The 25,910-nt window shown below is 44.5% G+C and overlaps 1 protein-coding gene across 1 annotated transcript in view; it reads right to left on the bottom strand.

Annotated features, from left to right (window-relative positions):
* The window catches only part of EPHA5 (EPH receptor A5), a 181,091-nt gene that overhangs the window by 59,037 nt on the left and 96,144 nt on the right, over positions 1-25,910 (bottom strand). The window contains exon 4 of the mRNA XM_009273607.1: positions 24,063-24,398. Coding sequence (XP_009271882.1) covers positions 24,063-24,398 — 336 coding nt within the window. The remainder of the gene's footprint in view (positions 1-24,062; positions 24,399-25,910) is intronic.

Genomic DNA, 25,910 nt, shown 5'->3' with positions numbered 1-25,910 from the left:
AAATATGGTGTTAATTGTAAGAAAGCAGGGCTCAACACATACTCCTCGAAGGACAGTGGATGCAGCCAGCGCAAGCTTTGCCATTAACAAAATATTCTGCCTTAGCAAAATATTGCTAAGACTCACTGAAGCGCCTACCTTTGTGGAGGCAACCCAAGCAGGCATAGCAAATTCTCACCTCCAGCACTCCTTTCTGTACGCCCTGTTGCTGACTGTACAGATGTTTCCAAAAATCACTTTCGCCACAAAAAAAACAAGTAACTTCTAAAAAATTTAGTATAATGAAGCTATGCCATGACACAGCTATCATATGTTGCAATTGCAACAGGATTACTAGCAGAGACTAAAGACATCACAGGATCTGGGCACAAAACTATAGAGCCTTTGGGGCAAGACTACTTTGTCATGCCTCATGTGTGTACCACCCCATATACAACAGAGCCAGAATATTTAATGGAATCTATCATGTATCACCGCCACCTCCAAACACTGCATAAACTTGGGCGAGACTCTTAAAAGCACATGATTTCAAAAAATAAACTAGATTCTTGCCATTTGCCTTCTGTTTTTGGAGTTGTACAGACATGCTTTCGGCTCCTGGCAATCATGGATGCGAGACGTGTGCTCTTAAAGAGTGGAAGCTGCCTGCAGATTCACACAACTTGCAGGCACAGGGCTTTAGGAAAACATGACCAGATATCCCAAGAGAAAACTGCAGGTGATAGGACACCTCCCCAGCAATCTTAAAAGTTGTAAATGAGAATAATGGCATTAGCAGTAGTTTATCTCCAGATAGCATGAGCTAACTAGCACGATCACCATTGGAAATGCCCACTGTTGGGATGTAGAGAAATGAGAAATGTCCTGGCACTTCAGTTGTCGAGAAATCCTCCATACTCTACTATTTTCATTTCTTTTGTGATTTCTGAGAAGACTAATCATAGACAACTGTAGAATATTGAGCACACTCATCTTGAGGGAGGGGAAGTATTACCTCCAGCTTGTTCACCCAACAAACACATTTGACGCCTTATCAGGAACATCGGTGTATGGGAATTTTAAGGACTGTGTATATAACGAAGGCTACAAAGGGCACCATGCTCTGTAACATCAATACAGGTAATTTTTTGCCCTTGAAACCTGAACGCTTGCAAACACTCACCTGTATTTTGCAGGGACTCCAAAGCCAGAGTCACAGGCACCATGGTACAAAATCCCCTTCATAAAGCTACAGACTGTTTAAAAAAAAAAAAAATTAAAATTTAAAAAATTGGCCTGGCAAGACGGGCCATGGCCATAATTCACTGTTTGGGAAACTTCTTTCCAATTGCCAGGCCTAGCATACATTCATTTGTACTTACAGCAGCATCAGCCCTGAGACCTGCACAGACAGTTCCTGTTGGGCTGTAATTTATCCTGATCCCGGGAAGGGAGAGGGAGACATTAGGGCATCACGGTTTGCCTGGGCTCAGGGAAAAGGGCTCTCTGCTGTCCCCAGCAGGTGCTTGCACCCGGGGCCGAGGCATACCTGAGATGAAGGGCTGCCAGAGCAGGGAAGAGAGGCATGAAAGAATATCTTCCTATAGGGCGCAGATCCACAGGGAATTGCAATACCTGATTTTGTTTTTTCTAGGGCCTCTGGAAATCAAGATACTAAGTTTTTCTCAAAGCTGGGGAACAGTTTGTGATTAAGACCAGAGCCAGATTCCTTCACGCCACAGAAGAGCTGTAATTTCCCTATATTCCATTAGTGGTTTAGTTGTGAAGCCTAAGAATAAATACTATTGACTCACAAGATTCACCATAAATTCACTCCTAGCAAGGTGGTAAGGACTCCAGCTCTGATCCATCAAAGCACTTTGGGAAAATGCTTAACTTGAAGTGTGTGAGTACTACCACTGCTGTCAGCACTTTGCTGGATCATAGCCACAGGGCTCAGCATTTTGCAGCAGAATCCTCATTATTGAGTGCATTTATCAGGTTAGCTTCCAGCACACTTACTAGCGCCTCTCCTATCATTAGTAACCTAATATCTTATTTGCATTTAAGCAAAAGCTTCTTTTTAAAAACCACACGCCATTAAAAACAAAACAAAAGCATAGCTACTGAATAAAACACATAAAACGTGCATGTTCTGCTCCCTACCATAACTCACCTTCTAAATTCCTAGATTGGCTCCTTTCTTCATACAAGACTTGCTGCATCCTTCTTTCAGCTGCTATCAAACTCTAAACCCGGTAAATTCACAGACCATTTTTAAGCTGCGTGGGAAATTTCCTTCTCTGCCAAGCCTGCCACTCTGTACAATACACCAATCAGTCTTGCTGATGAATTCTAATATTAAAGCCAAATTAGTAAACACTCCAGTGAAATCAGAGGTGGCCAAATAAATTCCGTATGTTTCCACTTGAAGTGGAAGCTACTGAAGAGGTGCAGCAGGTCAGAGGGAGGAATGGGCGAAGTCCTTAACTCCCGTGGTAGCTCGTTTTGAATTTCCTATGGTATTTGGTCCCTCCTACCACCACCACTCTTCTCTCACATCTCATTCATAAATGGGAGAAAAGCATGAGCCCACCACCTTTGACAGGACCCTGAGCTGGCCACAGCTTTGCAGAACCACAGTCCAGACCTCTTCCATAAGCAAGTTCCCCAATGAAGACCAGAAGGCTTGAAGTAAAATTCTTTAAAAAAAAAAAAAAAAAAAAAATCAAACAGGTTATATTAGAACAAAAACCTGGAATAGTAAAACCTCAAAGTGACTAGAGCTGAAATGGAAAGGTTTATATACCTGTGGTTATATATACCTGTGATCCACAAACCCACTCCCATCCTGTCCTTGGTTTCAGACTGACAGTGGCTTTTCTGGATCAGGGCAAATGCTGCCCGGGCTATCACTGTTTTAAAGGGAAAATGCAGACAAATAAGAGACAAAATCTAACAGATCTCATCCTTGCTGCCAACTCAGACATCCTGCCCATTTTTTGGCACTTAAGTGTGACCATGGGTACCATTTGTCCTAAAATCTCAGGTTCCAAGCACTGAAATGAAGCTAACTAGCAAATTCAGCACAGATCAAAGTGCACTACAGGTGCTTGGGAAAACATCTCTTGATACTACCAAGGGAAATTTGGGTACAGCTTCCTAAGGGGTAACCTTTGCAGTGTGAAACATGGGAGCGTGCCCATGCCCCTTTGGAAGGAAGGAAGAAGAGCTGCAGTTTCAACCTGGGGCTTCCCAGGAGGCAGAGAAGTGATTTATCGGGTCCTTGGGGAGAAAGGGAAAGTGCTCGAGGGAGCTGGTGGCTCCATACTGTGCCCCATTTCGAATGTCAGGAAAAACACAGTGCGTTTTGAGGGAATCCAAGAGGGCATCAGAGAACAAGCACAAGTTGAGAAAGCTACGAACAGAGACTGAAAGAAGCAGAGCTGTTCAGTCCCAGGGAAAAAGAGACTGAAAGAGAACATGAGTCTCCAAATAAGTAAAAGGCTGCTGTCTCTGCAGCAAGACAAGCACAGAATTAAATTTCGGAACATCTTTCTAAGGACAAAAATAATGAAACGCCGGGAAAAATCACCCAGTGAACCTGTGGCATCTGTGTCTTTGGAGGTTTTAAAGCAGGTTAGATGAGCACATCCCGAGATCCTTCCAGACACATGGCTCTACAAAGGCAGCTGGGCGTCATAAGGTGAGTGATAAAAAGAAAAAGGATGTTGAAAGGCAGAGATCTGGGAGACATAAATTTCATGCCATTTACCAGCCTGCACTTTTGTGCCAGGAGATGTTAAGGAAAAATCTGAATTGTTGAAAGCAGCTATTTGCACAAAAGGATGGCACTGGGATAAAAGCATGGCACCAGAGGAAATAATACCTTGCTTTCCAGCTCTGCTAGAGACTCGTAGCATGACCATGGGCAAGTCACTTCATCCTTCCCTGCTGTTATCTGTGCAATGAAGATAATGATAATTCCTTTATCTATTTTGACTTGAGGGGCAGGAACTAACTATTCAGATGCTGCCAGCACAATCTTTGCTTTGGCCTGCAGGCACTGCTGTAAGGCAAATAAAGAAAAGACAGAATACCTGCAAGCATTACTCCTGGCAGCCAGCTTCTTCTGTTTAAATCACAAACAACTTGGCGACACCATGCTGAGCTCAAACATGGAACAAAAACCCTATGTGAGTGACAAAAAGGAAAATTATGGGGAAATGTGTGGTAAAGGCTTATTTGCATAATTTAACTCTCTCCAACTTCCGTTTCCAAGCAGAAGCACTAGTTGTGTGCTTAAAGACGAGCACTGTGTAAAATTGCTTTGCTGAGGCAAAACTGCAGAGATCACGACCAAGCAATACAAAGCCCAGGATGAACATCAGTGTTTTGAATGGGATAAATGCAGCTGCGTATGGAAGCATGGCTCTTGACTCTCCCGCCCTGCAGAGGCATTACCTTCCTGCAGGAAGCAAATACAGACTCTCTTCTGACAAAATATGGCAGGCTTCTCCAGTCCAGTTGGTTTCTGAAGGTGTAGAACAGGATTTAGAGACAAACTCAAGAATACTCCAGAACACTTCTGACATGAAAACCCAATTTACAGGCTGTACAGGGACTCTCTAGTCCAATTTTTCCCCTCTACTGCTGACAGGGTATGTCCTAAGTACTTGCGTACTCAGCTGGGTCACCATGGACTCTGGAAGTCGGGGCAATGCTACAGGAACAGGAAAACAGCCTGAGCATCCAAGGGTGGGATTGCCATCCAGAAGCTATATGGCCCCAACAGAGATTTTAGATGTTTTAAATTGTAGCTGCACGTGATGCATAAATGGACACATCTTTAGCTACTCCTCAGCATCAGAACTGTGGTCAAACAGATTTCTGTCTGCGACACACTGCTTAACGCAATCTACACTGGTTGGTGGCTGGTCCTCCTTTTCACTGCTTTGTGGGTATGACTGATCAAAAATTAGGCGAGATATATGCACACAAGACAGCAGAGTGGGAATTTTCTGCCTTTTTGGCTTGCATTTCCGACAGTGCTGCCCTCTGAAGCATCAGGGAAACAAAAATGTGCCACAAATCCACTTTTTAGATCCATCTACCTCCTGGCTGCGAAACAAAAACAGTGGCTTCACTATTCCTAGATATGGCTAGGAAGAGGCTTATAGGAATCAAGCAACATATTGCTTCAGCGTAAGCATTTGTGAAGCTGCACTCTCAAATATATCTTGAGGCTTTGGTGACATCTCATCCAGCATTCCCAAGACCTCATTATAGAAAGATGGAGGCGAGACAAGTCTCACTGCATCCAGATTCCTCTTTTCGTTCACGACCCCTGTAAGAGGTCTACAGATCTGTTTTCGGCAAGTTCTCCTTATACTGATCACTCACCTCCTCTCAGCTTTGTAACTGCTAGAAGAGAAAAGGGGATTTCAACATGATTGGGCACTGAGGATTCCTCCCCTTCAGAGGTGTTTCTTGGGTCTCTTCTCCACCTGGACCAGGGGATGTCTTGGATAGACCTAAGCAAGTGCCCTACTCCTTCCAACTGTCTCACTTTCATCTTTATTCAGTGTGTGGACTAAACCACCAAAAGTTTAGTGAGGAAATAAAATAAGTATATGCGTGTCTCCATACATGCAATACATAAAACACTTCCCTGTTTGGTATTACCCTGCACGTTTATGACTCCCCCTTGACCAACCTTCATGCTGCAAGTGCTCACCTCATCCACTGGCTGGCTGAAATTGTGCCTTGAAGATGGCTGAAAGTAGTCCAAACAAGGCAGGTGACAGGATGGGGTGGCTACTAGAGCTTACTGCACAAATACCAGCTGCTCACAGGCACTTGCCTGCATCCTTCACAGGTCTATGATGATGTCAGCTCCCACCTGCTTCTGGAAAAAAACAGTTTACAGTACCACTGAGGGCTATCCAGCCAGAACAGGTGGGAGTTCTTTAAGGCTTTCCTTCAGACGACGATTTGAGTCATCCACAGGGCTGTCATCTCAAGACCAGACATGTACAACAGTTTGTCTGCATGAGGCCAGGGCTCAAGCTACTTAGACTGAAAAGCCAGAAATTGAACCCTACGGGTTTCTCCGCTATTCTATTCCCCAGGACTTTGCCTATCAGGATGACTTTTCTCTCCTTAAATGTGCCCTGCATAAATGTGAGATGATAACAGTAAGTGGCATTAAAAACGTGAATGATGAATGCTATGCAGCAGGCAGGATGATTAAATAACTAAGTGTAGATTCTGGGGTATATTCGCTTCTCCGCCTTCTGACATGATAATTGATCATCCTTAATCTATGGCAGAAACAAAACAGAGATTACCTCCTCTCAAACAATTCAGCTTCTCTTCTCCTTTGCCTATTCCCCCCTTCTATACAAGGGGAAAGCCCATTAACTAGCTCTAACTGTTTTTAATTCAGCGGTATCAAAAACGGGATCCTAGCAATGCATGTAATTGATCCCGTTTTTACAGGACTGCCTTCCAAGAAGTAGCAAAGGTGAAGCATTTGCATCATCAAGGTCACTGCAGTGAATGCAAGAATAACAAAGACTTGGGTTTGCATCAGGATTCAATTACAGTGAAGTATTCAAATGTTGCTAGACTGCCCCCCAAAAAATGAGAAGTACTCTAAGGGAGCTACACACAGTTAGGTGGGCTTAACAAAAAAAGCAATATTTAAAACAGTTTATTTAAAACTCTGTACAAATACACTGGATTCAACCAGAACGTGTTTTATGCTCATTTAACTTGAATTTGCAAATTTATAAGCAGCAGGTAAACCAAGATAATCAATTTTAAATCAATATCCCTAGATTTTAAGGCCAGAAGAGATAATTTAGCCCTTTCACAAAACACCACTGAGTTTTCATCTTCCTTTAAATCAATAATGATTCATGCCTCAGGGCAGATTACCAAACTTCACCATGCAGTGACTTGCTGGAGTATTGCCCATCTTGCTCTGTGTCCTTAATTACAAAACTACATGTATATCTAATAGTGATGTCTGCTTGGGTAAAAGAAGGGCACAATCTGAAAAAGGGGGAAAACTTGGTTAAAAAAAAAAGGAACATCTCAAAATATAACTTAAATTAGTTATCTATCTATCTAATTAGTACTGAAGACAAAAAGTATTAAAAAAAAAAAATCAATACAACAGGTACTTCCTGAGAACCTAAAAAACAAAATAGAAAAGAACACTTTTAAATATAGATATACACACATGCACACTTCCATGAGTCATCCAGAAAAAAAAAAAATCAAGAAAAGCCTCAAGTGTGCCTCAAGAAATGCTTCAAGTGTGCTTTTTAAAGTTGAATGTCCCTTGAAGACTGTCAGTGAATTTCCAAGCAATTTGGCAATATTTATCAGTCTATAAAAATTATTAAAACAGCCTGATTTTAAAAAGCTTGCAGATACTGAACTATCAGATCTGATCAGTGTGAACTGTCCACACGCATTTTTATACTATATAGCACTACAGTGTACAGAATTCAGTTCCGTGGATTACCCTCCCATGGGCCTTTTTCTACCAGTGATGAATGCATCTAAGAAAACTGGAAATACATTTTTCTCAGTGTTATCATCCATTCAAAATGTTATGTAGCTAAGAAAAAAGGAAAAAAAAAAACCATCCAGTCGTACAGCTGCCAAGCAACTGCTTGCAGAGACATATATTACTTCATGCGGTACACAATCGCCTTATTTATTGTACTGCAACTAAAATTACTCAAGCCATTAATGCCTGTCAAACTTCTTGTACATCGCTCTGATAAGAACTTCATATTACTTACTTCTTTCTCCTGCTAAATGAAAGGCATGCTGACTGCGTAGGCACATCTTACCTTGTATCTCAAGAAAGATATCGCTATCATCCTTGCATTGTTTCCAGTGGCCGCTTAGTCTTGTATCTGCTGCATAAATATGGACCGCAAATTCCCACTGGCATCACTGGGGTGCTGCTCATTTTAAAGCTGCTGGAGCTAGCTGCGTTCTCTTTTGTTTATTCTGAGACTATGGCCTTTAAAGCCTGGATTTGACATTTAAAAGGGCCATTAAATGCCATATCCTCTCTTGACCATGAATCTTGTCTAACACAGCAGTACATTATAACCTCAGTGATCTAATTCTCAAGATCATCTCTTTACTGACAAGACCCAGGATGGTCACTATGATAAAGCTCTAGGAACTCAAAAATATCTCAGTCACTGACCCAGTAATAAATCTGATGCTCTCTGCTTCATCTTTTTCTCAGTAAGGCATGTCAAATCATATACTATGACTATATACTAAATGACCTGGGCAAAAGGATTTTCAGAAAAATGTGGGGGAAAAAAAGTTTTGCAAGACTGCATTGTTAAAAGAATGAAAGTCAGAATGATTATACTTTCATGCACCAGAGAATCTTGCTTTCTCAACACCCTGGGGAAAAAAAATTATGTTTAGAGCCAAAATTTCTAGAGCCCAAACAGAAACACAAGCAGCAGCTGTGAAGACATCCAAAGGAAAAAGTGGGAAGATCGAATCTACCTGAGACATCAGGCCATACCTTGCATTCATCCACATGAAAGACTACTCACCGACTTCATCAGAAGTAGCTTCCATACAACTAAGACAAGAATTTGATCCACTAAGGGAAGGGGAAACATAATATATCCCGCCAGGTACTGAATTAGCCAAAGCAATGAATGAAACAGAAGACCACTTAGGACCTACGGTCAGCTGCAGATTAACACAGAAAAAATTTATTCTTCCATTTCAGAAGAGATCCTATCTATGGTCTTGTACCATTCAGCAGTCCTCATCAAGAAGGACTCAGATGTACACCAAGATTCAATCCCTAACCTTGTATTCCTGTGCAGAGCACTAAAAAGTAGTTGAGAAACATGGGGGAGAAGGAGGGGACACAAATAAACTAAGTTAACTTCATGGCTCAACCTCGACTCCAGTGAAGCGCGGTGCCACCAGACCCTGCTGACTTTTGGTCTCTTCCCAGCCCCACTGCTGAACTGTTGGGTGACCTTGGAAAAAATCACTTCACTCTCTCTTGCAGCCTATAAAAGGTGCGGAAGGGATGTTCGTGTCCCTCACAAAGCACCGCGACGTTCACAGTTAACATGTTCTGCTGAAGCGTGTACCACCTCATCTTTGGCAGTAGCTTTAGGCCTGTGGCTGAAACAATCTCTCCCCTAAGATCCTCCTTGTCCATCCCTTCCTAAACACATTTAATTAAAAAGCTTTGAGTGCTGTTGAGCTGCTAATGACAATCTTTTATGGAAAAAAGATTCCCTCGGCAAGTTGTTCTTGTCTTACTCCTAGCCACAATTTCCAGTCTTGCTTATGTCCGTAATAAGCTGCTTCTACCTATACTTTGATGGGCTGACAAGAAAACATGCTTAATCCCAACAACAATTTTCTCATTTAAGGTTGCAGAGCCCTGTGCCTGTGACGTGTGGCTGGGGTTATTTCATAGCCAAGCCTCTCCCAGTGTCTCCCATGAGTCCAGGTTTCTCTCCTCCGATGTGGGCATGCAGAAATACCCTGCACAACAGAGCCCAAATGGAGATAAACGCTACTCCCTCCTGGCCCTCACCAAATCTTTTTTCTTTTATGTGTGCGTATAAAACAGGCAGTGTTGAATACTTCAGCCAGCAGCAGGGAAACCTCTGGAAATGCATAAATATCAGGACCCACAATGTTATTGTAGCAGGGCTACGGGAAACATCTGGTGCCTCTCCAAGCACTCTCTTACCACTTGATGGTACAACTGCTCAGATGACGGGAGCGTCTCTCTGACAAGCTCTTAAGTCTCCTAAACTAGATTAATCTACATACAGCATACAGTATACAGCAAGGCTACAGATACTTCCCAATGGTCTGAAGTGCCAGCTCCCATGGTAAATATACGCATCCTACAGGCAATTATGCATTAAGATGGCTGCAAAATACTCATTACCAAATAAGAACTTTGCAATTATACTCCATCATACCTTACTCCTGACATAGCTACTTTTAAATAAACAAGGCTTTTGGTTTTGACAGCACCAAAGAAAACGGAGTTTTCTCCTTTGATCTGTTTTAACTTTCCAAGTGTGATCATGAAATTACAGAAGAGCAAAAATTCACATTTGCTGAAGTACTGCCAGGGCTTCACTGCAGCCATTTCACTGCTATTGGGAAACATTGTTAGCCCTTTTATTAATCAGTGGGAGGAATGATGTTATCTGAAATGAAAGCAAACTCACTAGCTAATTCCTGCTATTCCCTAGTCAGAATTTCAGTGTTTGTCATGAACTGTTTGCAGACTTACCTTTACTTTAATTAACAATACCACAAGATCCAAGGTATTCCCCGTGCCTAACACTGATGTCAGTAGACAAAACACATCTTTTACATGCATCACCTGCAGAGATACTGACAAACAGCTTATACCACAAGTAAAGAGTACAGAAAAGCTTCTTTCTGAAGCACGTGAGAGGGATGTAACGAGAGAGTTGTGCCAAAGCCACTCAGACTCAGAGGTACCGTCCTTGCAGTGAAGTAAATGGCAAAGTCCCTGGCTGACTATAGTGGGAAGAGAATTGAGCCAGTGCTGAGCAATTTATGCATCTCCCCTTTCAGCGTTAGCTCCTGACGTTAAAATAAACAGACATCATGGTCACCTGGGTAAGAAGCTGGTTAGGTAAGATTATAACAAGGATAATGCGAACCCAATCCAAGCCATTCTATGATTCTAAGTGTGGGAACCTGCAACCATTAAACATAATGTGAAAGGATGCACTAATGATAGCAATATTTTTCCACTGTTCACGTGAGCACAGAGACAAATGTTGTGATCTGTCTCTGCCTGCCTTTTCTGGAGTGCTGTTTTATGACATAGTTAATGATTTGGCAAAAAGAAGTAATAGCCTTGTACCGCAGCAATTGCAAATGATCTTTGCCTTCCATCTTGAAAGATGAGTAACGGAGGCCTGTGTTTGACCCCTTTATGAGCATTTTGCTTGTGATGGGGAGGAAGGAAGGTTGGAATAAACACCTAAAAATAGAAGTGTGCAAATGATGCCATGATGTACAGCTACCTTGTTTACCATTATCCTTAGCCATAGATTTATCACCGTACTCTTAACACATGCTGTACATCTTTCCTCTTTTTTTTTTTCCTCCTTCCCTTCTAATTGGAACTCAAGTCTGTGAAATATAATTAAAGCTCTCATAAATACTGCCAGCAAGTGCACCTTTTTTCTTCCAAGTAACTACTAACACCTTCGAGAAGGCCTCATCAACCCCTGATAGAATATAGACTAATGTATCTTCTCACACACCCCACTCAAGATAGGGAAGTCAATCTTCCCACCTTCCACATAATTAAAGTCCCCCACATTATGTGCTTTTCCGTCGCCACTCCCTCCCCTTCGACACATGTATCACCCTGTCATCAGCTCCTTTCCTTTCGTCTGATTTATTCCATTTCTAATCACCGAACAAAATCCAGCGCTTTTGAAAAGAGCTGGAGCAGTCCTAGGCACGGCTCGGCACCGGGTTTCCTTTTTCTTGCCTTCTCCCATCTTATATTAACAGGCAGCGCTTTAATTCTCCTTTAAGAGGGATTATTTCCTGCAATCTAGAGAGTTTATTCATGCCTACAAGTGAAAAAAAATTCCCTCTTCCATTCAGGGTAAATGACTGAGACATTAACAATGAAATTCAATGGTACTTCAAAGACTCCTTTGGGCCCTAAAGGTTGTGTAGGGCTGCCCGGGGACTGAACGAAGCCCAGTTAACCCAACAGGTGGCTTCATTTGGTCTGTGAAAAATAGCTGCTGCTTCTCTCAGAGAGGAAAACGCTCCTGGATTCAGCCAAACGGTAGCTATAAAAATGTCTGACTCAAGGCATCTCTAATGTTTTCAAGCACCCACCTGGCAAAGAGAGAAGGTGACTGCTGTGCATGTGGGAGCACTGCTCCAGATGTGGCACCGAATCTCTCCTGCTATGGAAAAGGGCACAGACCTTCCAGGGTCTGATGGTTTAGGAGCCGCATGCATGCCCCATCCCCATAAGTACATCATTACTTCTATGAGGCAGAGTAGCTGGAGCGGGAGACATGGAGGCAGGAGACCTGACAGCCCCCAAATTCAAGATATTTGGATATTCTCTGATCAAACCACCGACGCAGTCCTTCGGGCACCTGCCTGGGGCTCAGCCATGGGGACTGGGGAGCAGCAGGCTGAGTGACCCCGGACTGCAGCATGCTAGGGGAGGACAGCCTAACACAGCCCTGTGCGGTGATGCCCCTGGCTGCCCCAGAGGCAGCCCCCTGTCCCATGCCCCCCTGGCAGATACTGTCTCATGGTCCAGGTTCAAAAGTTAAGAGAGGCAGAGAAACCGGAATGTGCCGCTGAAATCTTTGCTAAGCTCTCAAGAGGATAAACAAAGTGTCAGCATCTTTAGCACTTCATTACTGCTACTGCTTGATTTTAAGTGCTTTTTTTGGACCCTCATCAGTGAATAGTTGCCAAGCCACGCTAAATACTATTACTGCCAAAGGCCAAATAAAACCCAGTTGCTCTCCTGCTGGATAGAAAGTCAAAAGGATTGGGATTTTAGTTACATTTAATCACCTGGGCACTGGAATTTGCAACCACTTGGAATGGACACTGTCACATTATTAACGGCTCCGTTTTTAGCAAAGCACAGTTTACCAACCAAATGTATTGCAGGCAATACCTTGCACTCAGCTGGACTTGGATCAAAGATTGTTCTTCCTGACTGATGGTGTAAAAGAGGGAAGAAGGGAACTGTCACTATTGCAATTAAGATTTGGGAGCAAACAGACCCCACTTTTCCCCAAGCTATTTAGCATACTTTAGCTCACTAAATGCTTTGGATAAATACACTGTTGACTGACATTTCTATTTTTCATGCTGCAGTAAATTGAAACAACAGCAATACTAAAACCAATTCAGAAAAAAAAAAAAGAAAAGCAAACCCAAAACCCAACAACCCACCCATAAGCCCATCTCTGGTGGACTCTGACCAGCTTCTCTTATCTGCTCTTAAAGTCAGTTTGGCAAACAGGTTAGGAAACATCTCCAGTGCAGCTCAGGGCTCCAGCCGTATGGGAAGGGCTCAGCAGGGGCAGAGGAGCAGCAAGAAGAGTCTCATCCCTGGTGTGTGCCTTCTTGCCGGTCACACCGCACCTCCATGCCTCAGTTTCCCCATCAACAAACCAGATGGCTGAAAAACCTCCCTGATGAAAGGCAGTGCATGAGTTGTAGGCAACGAAATAGCCATTTACTGACATTAGGCACCCCTTCCAATGACGCTGTATCCATCAGGTCTGGATACAAGAAAGCTGAGCCAACTTGCATTTATCTACTGCATTCATTTGCATAACAAACATGTATTTCCCTTCCATATTTCGTCCTAAACGAAGAACCGGACACTGTACAAGCTGAATTTAAAATAGCAGTCATCATCCATTTACTAATATCAGAATATACAGGAACAGTGTGAGGCCACGACAGATGCACAATCGTTATTTGAGCACAAGCAATACTTATCAACTGCCTGACTATTTTATGGCAATTTGTTTTGTTTTATAGAGATGTTCTGCAGGGGTTGCAAATAGCACTCGAAGCCCTGCAAGGCTGTCTGGCTCTGGCAGAAGTCCCCCTTGAAGCCTCAGCCAACATGTAGCAAAGGGTTTGGTGCATCACCTCTGTGGAAAGCACAGGGCATTTTGCCCTTCACACCACGCACACCCAGCTTTGCTAGTTGCTGTCTGCAGTTTTGAAAAAGGCGGAGATGGGTCTGTGCCCTCATGTGCATCCTTGCCCAGTCATCATCCAGCTCCTTTCCATCTCCTTGCAGGGACTGAGTTGCACCTGGTACAAAGAGATGTACAATAAATTAAATAACCCGGTCATTTCTGCAGCGATAGTCTTCCAGTTTACTGAACTGGGTGAGAGCACCTCTTCGTGGAAACTGTCCTTGCATGGCCAGGCATTTAGAGGCTCACGCCATAAGTCTCCGGCAAGGTCAGCAAATGATTTCACACTCTTGGTGTCACCCCTCAGGAGAACAAGGCAGAACCATGGATCTGCGTGGTTTAATGATCCAAGGCAGGAACCCATTGCCGGGAAGGCAGAGCCCTGGAGATGACAGGGTAACGGTGCGGTGCAGATCAGTCCCCTGTAATAAGCCACACTAATGCTGAACTGTGTGAAAGACAACTCAGGAGATAGCGCAATTAATAATCTACTTGGCTGAGCACCACTTTCTCTCCTTGGATTGAGGCAGACTGCAGAAAGTTGGGAAGAAGCTATGAAAGAATTGCACACTGGGTCCCGTAAACCCTTGCAAACCGAAGGAGGGAGGGCAAGCCCAGTTTTCTGCTTTTACCTGATTCAACATTGTTTCCTTTCATCTCATTTAGGGGCACAGAGCAACAATGCACAAGTTTTGCACAGCAGGATGCAGAAGCACGGTGGGCAACTGTGATGTGTATTCCCGGGAAGGCAACAAGCAGGTGCTGGTGCCCTCCACGGGCATTTTCCACCTAATCCTGCAAATTTGCTTCTGAGGCATCTTCATCTCTCTCTGCCAAAGGCCCGGCAGAGCTAAGGGGTCGGGAGCAAAAGGCCCCTTCTACCACTTGACTTGCCCACCACCCCTGGCCAAAACCCACAGGGTGGATTTTGCCAAATGCATAACAGATTTTGCAAATTTTTCCATCAATTTCCACGGAGCAGTGCTCTCTCCAAGGCTTGCCCAAGCTGAAGCGCTTAGAGGATCAGGCTGGCATGCTTGGCACCTCTCAGCAAAGAACAACACATCGCCCTGGCTTGCTGCATTGCAGCAGAAAAACCCTCACCCAGCACCGCTGTAGCTAGTGGGTGTCCTGCATCGATTTCTACAGACACCGTATTCTTAAAAATTATCAAGCCTGAAGAAGCAGGCAAATAAATAAATAATAATGCTTTCCTTCTGGTGATTTCTATTGTACTGATCTAGCCGGAAATCCCATTAGTTACTCGCTTTGATCAGGACTGTTCCTTCAGGACCAGGAGATGCAGAAAGCGTTCCACCACACCAGCAAACGAGCACATCTAAAGTGCGTTTTAATTAAAGCCTTCCAACTCTGGAGCTTTTTGTAGTATCTGCATGTAGCTGAACTTTGGCCCAGCTGCTGTGAAAGAAATACAGTTTATTGCTGGGCTGTCTGTCACCTTGGCGCTGCTCTCAGCTGTCCAGTCGTGTCCCCCCCAGCAAGGAGAGGAGGGGCAGCAAGCTGGGATAAAGCACTAGCCAGACCTATTACTGCTATTACATTAACCCTTTTGCAAGAAATACAAGTGCCAGAAGTAGCATTTCAGATGTCTTTCGAGGAACGAGCAAGGGGTTTGCTGTTGAAGTGCACTGTAATAGCAACCAGAGTAGAAGATGTGGAAAAACCTTCCAAGCCTTGCTGAAACATGCCTCTCCAATAACAAGCAATCCAGGGGAGAAAAGCATTTCAGCCTGATACTGTAAAATACTGATTGGGAACCTGTAATTCATGCACATTGCGAGCTGGAGCTCAGTTTGGATACAGGAAAATCCTTCCTGAGATGCAGAAGCCAGCCTGTTCCATGGGTGCAGACACCAGGTGAATCGGCAACCGAGGGGAAAAAAACTGGCCAAATGAACAAATAAACAAATACAATTACAGGCAGCACATTAAGGAGAGGTCGGGCTCAAGGCAAAAGAAAGCAGGCAGGAGGAAAATAGGGCCAGAAAACTGTCAGGTGGCCTTGCAGCACAGAGAGCCACCCTCTTTGAACGTGGGCCCAGCTAGCATGCAATTTAGTACGAGGGCAGCAAGAGTGAAAGGCATCTGAACCGTGTAAGCTTACAACGCTAAATCCTTCCTGAGATGCAGAAGCCAGCCTGCTCCATGGGTGCAGACACCAGGTGAATCGGCAACCGAGGGGAAAAAAACTGGCCAAATGAACAAATAAACAAATACAATTACAGGCAGCACATTAAGGAGAGGTCGGGCTCAAGGCAAAAGAAAGCAGGCAGGAGGAAAATAGGGCCAGAAAACTGTCAGGTGGCCTTGCAGCACAGAGAGCCACCCTCTTTGAACGTGGGCCCAGCTAGCATGCAATTTAGTACGAGGGCAGCAAGAGTGAAAGGCATCTGAACCGTGTAAGCTTTACAACGCTGTCACAGATCCATGTTAGACAAGGGTGTGTAACCTCCGTCTTCCGCCCAGCGTGTCCCCTGCATGTTCATACACACACAAACACGTACACGCTGCCATGTGCGTACTTACACCTTCATGCTCGTTCAAATTCATATTATCAGCACAATAGTTGCATGGGAAAGGAGAGATGCCCTGTGAAGTTGCTATACTCTGAGTGGTGTTTCTATAACACAGCTGACTCAATGCACAGTTACCGAAACGCAAATGTTTCAAACTTCTCTGGCTCCTCCACCGTTATATTTAACTTTTCAGGGAAATTACTATAAAGAGCTTACTTGGTACAGTAAAGAAGCCGCAGCCAGAGAGCAAGTGGGATGTTTATTAAATGCCTACGAGTCCCCTGCTATTTCTCTAACAGCACTGGAAGTATTTTTACATTCTTTTTTGGCTATTTTTGAGTCCTGGTGTCTTAAGAGCACTTTCAGATGTATCATCTATGCAGTGTGTTAAAAATGTAAAATGACTTTTAATGCTAAAATCAGAGAAATAACATCAGACAAAGGAATTATCAGCTTGCAGACTGAGACTAAAGAGCTGAATAGGATTTTATTAGCAGTAAAATTCAGAAGCCGCATTCATGGAAAAAAAAAGTAATCTATACATTGAAGTCATCTGGCAGTGAAACCATTTTAGATGCTTTACTTTTGCTCTCTGCCAAGTACTGTGCTCAGCACAATACAAAGAGAACTCCTTGGCCCCTAAGACTGTGTTTTAAGGTGATTAGAATTAGATTAATATTAGATTACTTGGCAATCCTTTAAAAATATGCCAGCAAAATGAGAAATAAAATTTTAAACCAGCGCTATCACTCTTGCAATGTAACATCGGTGGTGCTCTGCAAAAACACAAGTTTCTTACAGCTCTGACCTTGTGAAGCTCTGACCACATCTGATCGCAGCACAGCCTGCTCTATGCTTTTTGGAAAATCTCTATATTTGCTCCTCATACACCTCAAAATCTAGACTCAGGCTGCCCAATCTCTACTACTTTACCTCAAGCCTGAGGCTACGCTGCTGGTGGTGATCCCAGAAGCTCCAGGATGTTACGGAGGAATCAGTGTCAGTCCTCCTGGCTACAGCACCTCAAGCGGGGTATTTTGGGCAGCTTTTGCTCCCTCATACCCAGCTGCATGGCACCATCTGGGTGCAGTCCACAGATAAATTTTCCCCAGGTGTAACCTGACATTTGCTTTTTGTAGCTCATATGACTGCCTCACAAGCAGCATGCTTTGAAGAAGCCTTATCGCTGTACCATGAAGATATTTGTCTCGCTGCCACTGGGAGATGGTAAAACCTGCACCCTACTGCACAACATGCAATAGGTGTCATTGGTTGAGTCTCATCACGAGAACTTCAGTGCCTTTCTCTTTCCGTTTTTTAGGAGGATGGTGGATGGGGATGACTATTTCTTACTATTTTTATTTTCATCTATAAATAAGATGTTTTAATTTCATGTCAAAATTGAAAAATCTGTCTGTAGATGCAGGAAAATGCTTTTTATTTCATCTTTTAATGTCCTCGATATATCAACAATGGGGTTGTCTCACATACTTCAAGAATAAAAATGACCTCTAACTAAAAGTTGCATTTTAAGTTTGGGGATTTTTTTTCATATTCCAAAGAATTCTTTCAATATTCAAGCATGTATTTCTAATACTCCAAGTACAAGAAGACATAACAAACTATGGAAAAGTAGCAACTACCAACTGGGAGTTCTATATAAAACTGTAAAATATTCAGCTGATCCATAATTCATTTGGTAGCAGACACCCAGCCATCTGGGCTGGGGTGAACTCACAACTCTGGAATAGGACAGTGGATGAAAATTTCGCATTCAGAATAAATGCAGCCATCACAAAAAAAACCTTCGAACAATAAACCTTTTGTGCAACACTGGCTTTCAGGTTTTACTTTGCTTTGCCAGTGTGTTTGTTTTTTTAACTACCTACGATTGCATTCTCTGATTACATGTGACCACGCTTCAAAAATAAAGCAAAATACTTCTTGAAGCTGATTAACAGCATATGCATGGGACTTCACAAATGAAATTATTCTTTCTTCCTGCCTGAACCCTCGCTGGCAACTCAATACTCATTTTCACATCTCCCTGGACACAAAGGGTGTTCACAGCCAGCAGAAGAATCCTGCCACAAGGTGCAGCCATGCTGCCACATGCTGCTGTGCAGGGTGCACCCAGGTTAAAATGGAGACCATGGTCTTCAAGGCAGTACTAGTTTACCTCTAGTTATTAAAATACCCCTGTATTGGCCCATCCTCATATGGAAGATTACACTTTGCTTTTAAGAGTACATCGTTCTAGGTTAAATGCTGCAATACCTGTGTTAACGCACTGGAAGCTAGTGCAGCATCTCTGAATGACAGTGCTTTCCAAATAGATGGGCAACTGCAAGCCTTAAATCCTCTATTTATGCCACTAATAGCTCCTCTCTGACCAACATGAATCTAAAGCACAGCTTAAACTATCAGACAGACTGAATTCATATAGGAGTGCCTGCAGCTGCTAAAATTTTCTCAGAGTTCATAAAATGATTAGACAAATTCATGGGACAAAAATCCATTAAGGTCTATGAAGCACAAAGAGGTTGTCACCGGAGGTTGGAGAGTGCTCTAAGGAAGCATCGGTACGTGCCTGCCTTGTGCTCATACCCTTTCTATGGTATCCACTACTGACCATTGCTGGAAAGATGATGCAGCTCAGTGGATCAAGTACTGTTACAACGGATGTTTACAGGCAAGTCCTGCTCACCACCCTGGCTGTGGAAAGGGAGTTTTCCAAAAATAAGCATCTGCTTAAGCTTTCGCAGGCCCCAGGTCAGCAGTTCCGATTGAAAAGTGGAGCTGCAAAACCAGTCTTGCTTCTCATGTGAGATGCGTGCAACATGCTGCATCTACTGGAGCATCCTCTTGGAAATTTTTTGTTATTCCTAAAGAAAATAAGCAAGCTGCCCCCCTCCTCAAGTGAAACCAAACAAGCCTGTAAGACTCAAAAGTTGTGAGAATCAGACCCTGAACCTTACAGGACTTGAACCAGTCCATTCCCAAAGGCAATCTCTAAAAAACATGCTTCCCAAGCACAGCCATCTTCTCGCCTCATTTTCTGATGTTTTCTTCTCAGACTGTGCAGGGCTGCAGTCTATCGGTTTCCAGAGCATGCAGCTGCTGGCATAAGATTGCAATAAGCTCTACGTTGCAGGTTTCCCTTTCCAACTCACCCTTGGCTGCTTTTCAAAGACTGGTACATCCCGAGTGCTAAGGAAAACACCTTCTCCCTTACTACCCCCAACCACAGCATCCCAGCCTGCACAGAGTGAGGATTACTGCTCCCAGCACACCTCCCTGCTCCAAGAGCTTTCCAGCTGCTCCAAGCATCTAGTAGTTTTTTGGTCAAGCAAGAACCTAGCCGTGCCTCCCAGGCAGCCGTACGGGTTGCCAGGTCCTGTCCTCCAACACCTTTGCCTAAATAGCGTTGCTACACCACAGGATGCAACTTGTATCTCTGGTTTGGCCTCAGGCATGCAGACTCCTTGGGGCATTAGACATGTTAACTCCTCCTCTGTTAGCAAGTACATCTGGATCTTTCTTCCCCTTCTCCCCCAAAAGGCTCAAAAATATCATACAGGTCACAGAAGGGGATTGAACGCTGGCTTCCGACTTTTCAAACGGAAAACAGGCACAGGGCGTATCTGAAAACACACATAGAGAAGGTCTTTAAGCACAAAGGAGTCTGCGGCATTTGGGATGCCAGCAGGAGAACCGCCCCGCTCTCACACCCCCCACCTCCAGACCAGCTCTGTGCCTGAAGCCATGCTCAGCATGGGAGATGCTGGAAACAAAAAGCAAAGAAAATTGCTCAGCTGTTTAGGCTGGCTTAAAGTGAATACTCTTGGCAGGTTTTAAGCCTAGAAAGGTTTTAAACATTGCAACTTCCCGGTGTGCTCCTACAATGATACAACGGGCGTGCAGCAACCATTAATCACAACTGCTTGCTCCCTACGGACCCATTACAAAACACACATCTCTGACCAAGACATCATGGTAGGTGCTTTCTGTATACAGGGCAGATAAGATGAAAGACCTCAAGGGAGATGCACATCTCTGTCTAGAGTGACAGCGTTACTTAATCATCCAACCTGGTGAAATCGCTGAGAAAAAAAAATGTCATGTGGTTGACACTTGAAAAGCAAACTTCAATATTAGTGGCACATGCAGACTGCTCTCTGGAAACCACCTAAAAAGGGGCATTAGGTGGCAGTTTCAAAAGTATGAAAACTTGAGCAAAACCATCAACAAGACAAGGATGGCTAACTCAATCCTATCATTGCCACTTATGAATTATTCACTGGGCTCCAGCCCACGTGCATGAGGCACACTTTTTAATGCACTGTGAGAGTGCATTACAGATGGCTCCCTGCCATCTGTGCTGGGAAGTCCCTTGGGCATGTATTCTGCAGCAATCCCATAGGGGAGAACCATGCTTTGGCCAACCCATGTGCCTACGAAGGGAATAATGTCCTCTGTTTGCCTGCAGCAGCTCTAGGGTAGTCACGATGGAGGCCAGCACACTTTCCACCTCCCCTGGTTTGTGGCATTGCTCACCCTTTCTAGATACATGTTTTGCAGCAGAAAACATCTGCAAAATCCCACAGAAACAACGGAGGTTTGGGGATTGCAAGAGGGTGACAGGGGAACTAGTCCTGTATCTGAAGCCTAAGGCCACTGCGTCCCACATGGAGTGGTCCCATCTTAAGTACTGTCAGGTCCCCAGGGACTGGGGGAGCAGAAGCATGCTGGAATCACCAGCTGAGATTAGCTGATCTGCCTCCTCTTGTGCACAAAACTTTACTGTTTCCTTGCTGTATTTCAAAATTTGATTTCAAAAGTTCAGAGGAAAATTACATCATTCTGAAAATGCCAGACTGATTGCCAGTGCCAATTCTTTTTCTCGTTATTTTAAAACAGGGAGAGAGGAAGGGGGACAAATTATTTTGGAGAAAACCACATTTTTTTTCAGGAAGCAATCCCTTTGAGAGCCCCAACCAGAGGTAGTTTCTGCTGCCAAAAGCTCCCATGCACAGAAGAGGTGGTGTGCCCAGCACCCCACTGCCTGTGCATTCTCTGCAGTCCTGAAATTAGCACGGTCTTTTCGGGAGGGACAAAAGCCAAACCAACAAAACACTGGCATTTCTCTGCAGTGCTGGGTTAGTGAATACCTGCCAGCGGGATTCCAGCAGCCAGACCTATCCCACAGCATGCATTTTTTTCAATTTCCGCAGCCAGCAGTTCTTGTAGCAGGATTTCTCCTACTGCTGCAGTTGGCCTTGTGTCACTACTTTTAGTGACTCAACTTCATTACAACAGCCTTCATGAAAATATAATTATACCATCAGAAAACCTGTGTGAGGGAAAGGATGAAGCTCCAGAGCTGCATGTCTTGCTGGTAATTTCAGGGGGAAGATGAGTGCTTTGAGACTCCCTGAAGCCCCATGTGCCCTGCCTGCTCTTATTTGAGAGAGGATTTTTCAGAGATATCCAGCATCTTTGGGCATGGCCAGGCGTGGACCACTCCACCCGCACACCTCCATTACTTGCCTCAAAGGACATTTTTCGGAGGCACCTTAAGAAAACAGATATCCACTTTCCATGCTTGGCAGCTAGTCTCATTTGCAAAGTCCCCCTCTACAGCTGCTTTATTTCCGGCATGGACAAACCGATGATCACCCCTGGGAGTGCCGAAAGAGCACATTACTGGGAAGCACGTTTGATGCTACAGCTCCAGCAGACAGGCCTGGTTCTCCTCCTGAACAAGCGGTGGGAGCAGCCAGAGAGACAACAAAATACAGTCACCACTCCTTGCTTTGGACAGAGGTTTGATTCAACCTGCTGTTGAATCAAACACGAGAGCATACAGATGCAATTTCAACACCACACAGTGAATTAAACACTCATGGCTTGATCCATTAGTATCTCCCTTGATTGCGGCTCCACCAGGGTGAACAGTGAGACTGAAACAGAAGCTACACTTGTGCACTTGTCCGCAGCATGAACCACATTCGTCACAGGTCTACCATTTCCTGTAATGGACCTTTCAATACAAGGCTGGAGGTGGTAACTATGCAAGGGGGTTATTCTTGGCCTGATGCACAGGAAGGCAGCTACATGGATAAATCCTGCTGCAACTACGGTGAGTCTGGGACACAACTCACAAACCAGGACCCTTTCCTCACAGTCTGCACTGATCAGCAATGTATCATCTCCTCTCGTGCAGCTACATTTACTGAGGTTTATGTGGATTTAACTCTGATATCAGGGAAAATCCAATGCCAGCAATGAAATACTAATGCAAACCCACTAATAGGAAAATATACTTTTTCCAGCAGTTACTGGCAGCAGCCTTCACAACGGGAAAACAGTAAACAGCATTAGGACCATGATACCCACTGATCTGCATTAAACAGGTGCCTTCAACAGGTGTCGTACTGCCATCCACTGATGTTCCTCCAGAAGATTTCCTGCCACATCCATCAGCAGCAACCCCAGCATGGTTTTATTTCCTCTCCTTGAGATATATCCAAACAATTTGTCCAACACTTCAACAATCCAGTCTAATTACCAGGACAGGTATCTGATGAAGTGCGATGCAATCGCACTCTCTTGCTGCTGGTTGCCAAGCCCGCGCATGTACACCTGGGTAGCAGGAATGAAGTGCAGCCCTGCTCCAGCTAGCATTTTTCTGCTCCACGGTGAGGATCTGCCAATCTCCATCTAGCTGTTACGCTGCATACCGCACCAGGTTTCCTGACTAAGCCTTGTCTGTAAGGAGAAGGCAAGGGGTGGCTCCGGTGATCTGGCAACACAGTCCCAAATGCCATCAGTTCACATTCCTGGAAGGGTTCCACAGCAGACAAGTGCCACTGGGGAGCCCTGAAATAAATGGCAGGAAGCAAGCTAGGTAGGCAAAGGGAGAGATCCTAAAACACAGAGCATGAGGGACAAGAGAAGACGGACAGAAAGGTCTCCAGGGCTTACAGAAGCCATTTGATGTGCCTGGTGTGTTGATGTGCATGGAAGGAGATGTAATCCTGTTTTTGCCTCCCATCACACCTCCAAATGACACGGGACAACAGCAACTCCCTGCCTGCATCCAAGCTCTTTTCAACCACTGGGCAAAGGAAGGGCAGACAGATCTGAGCCCTGGACAAAGGAACAAACCAGTCTACATGATCTCTGCCTGTACAGTGCAAAACCAGTAAGGACACAGTATGCAATGGTATCTCAGCCCTACCTTGTTGGAGAAGCAGTGACAACGTACCGTATCTCACCAGCCTGAGTCCAGTCACAGTGCAGAAGAGGGATTAGATTTCCTAAAGTCACTCAAAACAATTTTCTTAGGGTAACTGTTTGCAAAGTTAGGATGTTTTAACCATTGGCATTTGGAATTGAAACGAACTCTTAGAAACTTCCCTTTCCCAACAGGAGAGGCAACTGTTTTCTTTCTGGTTTAGTGGGTGGATACACCAAAACGCAAAGAAGTGGAGGGATCCCAAAGTAGCTTAGTGTAAAAGGAAAAAGCCACAAATCCTAAAAGTGTGTCCTGCTGGAAGGAAACATGTTGAAGACTGCAGTAATTATAACCTATGAGACACAACCACCCCCCCCAACATATTTGAAGAGGCCACAGTCCAGCCCTCCATGCTGGGGACTTCCACCCATTTCAAAGGGAGGTCTGCAGCGGGTCTGACTGGCTCGGACTCCCACCCCAGACATTTCCCCAGGTTGAAGATCCACTTACCTGCCTGGTTTGTGGTTACATTTACAGACACAAACTGCCGGGCTCCGGGGTTCTGGTCGGACACTCCATTCACTGCCTCAATTTCAAAGGTATAGTTTGTATGAGCAAGCAGATCCACCATCATGACAGAGGTGTTTTTCAGGCCGGTTTGCTGGGGGAGGTACCTGACATGACCGCCACATGCCTCACACAGACCTGAGTGTGAGTTGCACTTCTTGCATGCAATATAATAAGACACATCTTTCCTTCCACCAGTATCAGCAGGGGGAATCCATTCCAGAAAGACACTAGTCTCGTTAACATTTGAGATGGCACTCCGAGGAGCAGAGGGGGGTCCTGGTTTGTAAAGTGAGAAAAACACATGGTAAAAACAGTATTATCAATCATCCTGCTCTCTACTACTCTCTAGGCTGAAAAGAGATGCCCCGTTGCTCATGTGCCAAAAAGTACACGGGGACCATTTGCAGCAGCACCCAAAGAACTGGGAAAATGGGGATTTGTTTTGAGCACTCCCACCTCACCTCAAGGGGTCTGTGTTGGGATGCAGCCACCTGCACAGGAGGACAAGACACGGGGCTGGCTCAAACCCAACAGGAGGAGCACTCTACCCCAGGGCATTGCCTCTGGTGCTCTCCTTGCTCTTCCTGTGAAGGGAGCTGCAAATCTTCGCTCTGCCCAAGTCACTGTTGGCTTCACCAGGGGCAAGATTCCCCCTCCTCACCCCACTGCCCCTATATTACTAGCCCTAAGTCCTAAAAAGAGACACGCACTGGGGTATTCACACTACTTAGGTACTCAACTCAGACGCCGAATCTTTCCTCTGCGTGCACCCGCCTCTCCCCATCAGCTATTTGGCAACAGTGAAACCTAAGCTTGGGCATCCAAATCACACCTAAGTGAGATGCTCAATGTAGCCCAAAGCAGATGGTGATCTACACGGGCCACTGGAAACACGGCCATATCCGGCTACTCAACAGCAGCCTTCTTGGTCCCTGCCAAGCTCTAGCACGGTTGGTTAGCCACACCGCGCTTGCTTATTTTGCCAAGCCTCCCTGCTCAGGATGCCAGTGTGGTGCTGGCAAGGCTATCCAAGGAGGAACAGCTGCCGCAGAGATACCAGAGCTCCTGCAAAAGGCGAGCTGTTTTCCTTCATCCTGCTGGGAAAGGCCACAGCTGGGCAAGCAAAGCCCACCTGGAGACACCTTCAAGACTGCTTACTTGCAGAAGGTGCTGCAAGCTTTTTGTTTTTAACAGACTTGTATTGGAGATGAAGGGCAAGCTGCAGATGCAGCCCTGAAGACAATGTGAAAGGACAAGCAGGAATCTCATACAAGAGATCCACAGGTTTTATACTCAGGGAATGCTAATGAACGAGGAAGAAAAGGGAAATTTATCAAAGCAAGACGGGATGGATTTTAGTCACGGCACCACCAGAAGCTATACAGCAAAGACTGGGATTTTTCCAAGGGAGGTAGAGGAGGGAAGGCAACACACTCCTTTTTGGTTTGAATGAAGCTGTCAAAACCCATGAGCAGTTCCTTGAAAAGAGCCCAACAAGTAACTTCACCAGCTAGAAATCCATACAAATTTAACAGCCTGTCTCTGGCTGTCATCTTCTCATTTTGTTGTGATAATTAAACTTGATTCATTATTTAAAATAGGCAGTGTTGTAAAAACGAAATTACCTTATAAACCAGAAGCATTTTCCTCTATTTCCCTTTCCTATTCCCCTTTTTAAGTCTATAAAATTGGTAACTGATAAAACACTGTCATGATTTCAACTCAAACTGTTTTGATTCAATGAGAAACTCGCTGCCAGAGGAAATAAATAATCCTGATTTTTTTTTT

Source organism: Aptenodytes forsteri, unplaced genomic scaffold, assembly GCF_000699145.1.
Source record: "Aptenodytes forsteri isolate BGI_AS27 unplaced genomic scaffold, ASM69914v1 Scaffold93, whole genome shotgun sequence".
Lineage (NCBI taxonomy): Eukaryota > Metazoa > Chordata > Aves > Sphenisciformes > Spheniscidae > Aptenodytes > Aptenodytes forsteri.
The sequence above is the reverse complement of the archived record's forward strand: the minus strand, read 5'-3'. Positions and strand labels throughout refer to the sequence as shown.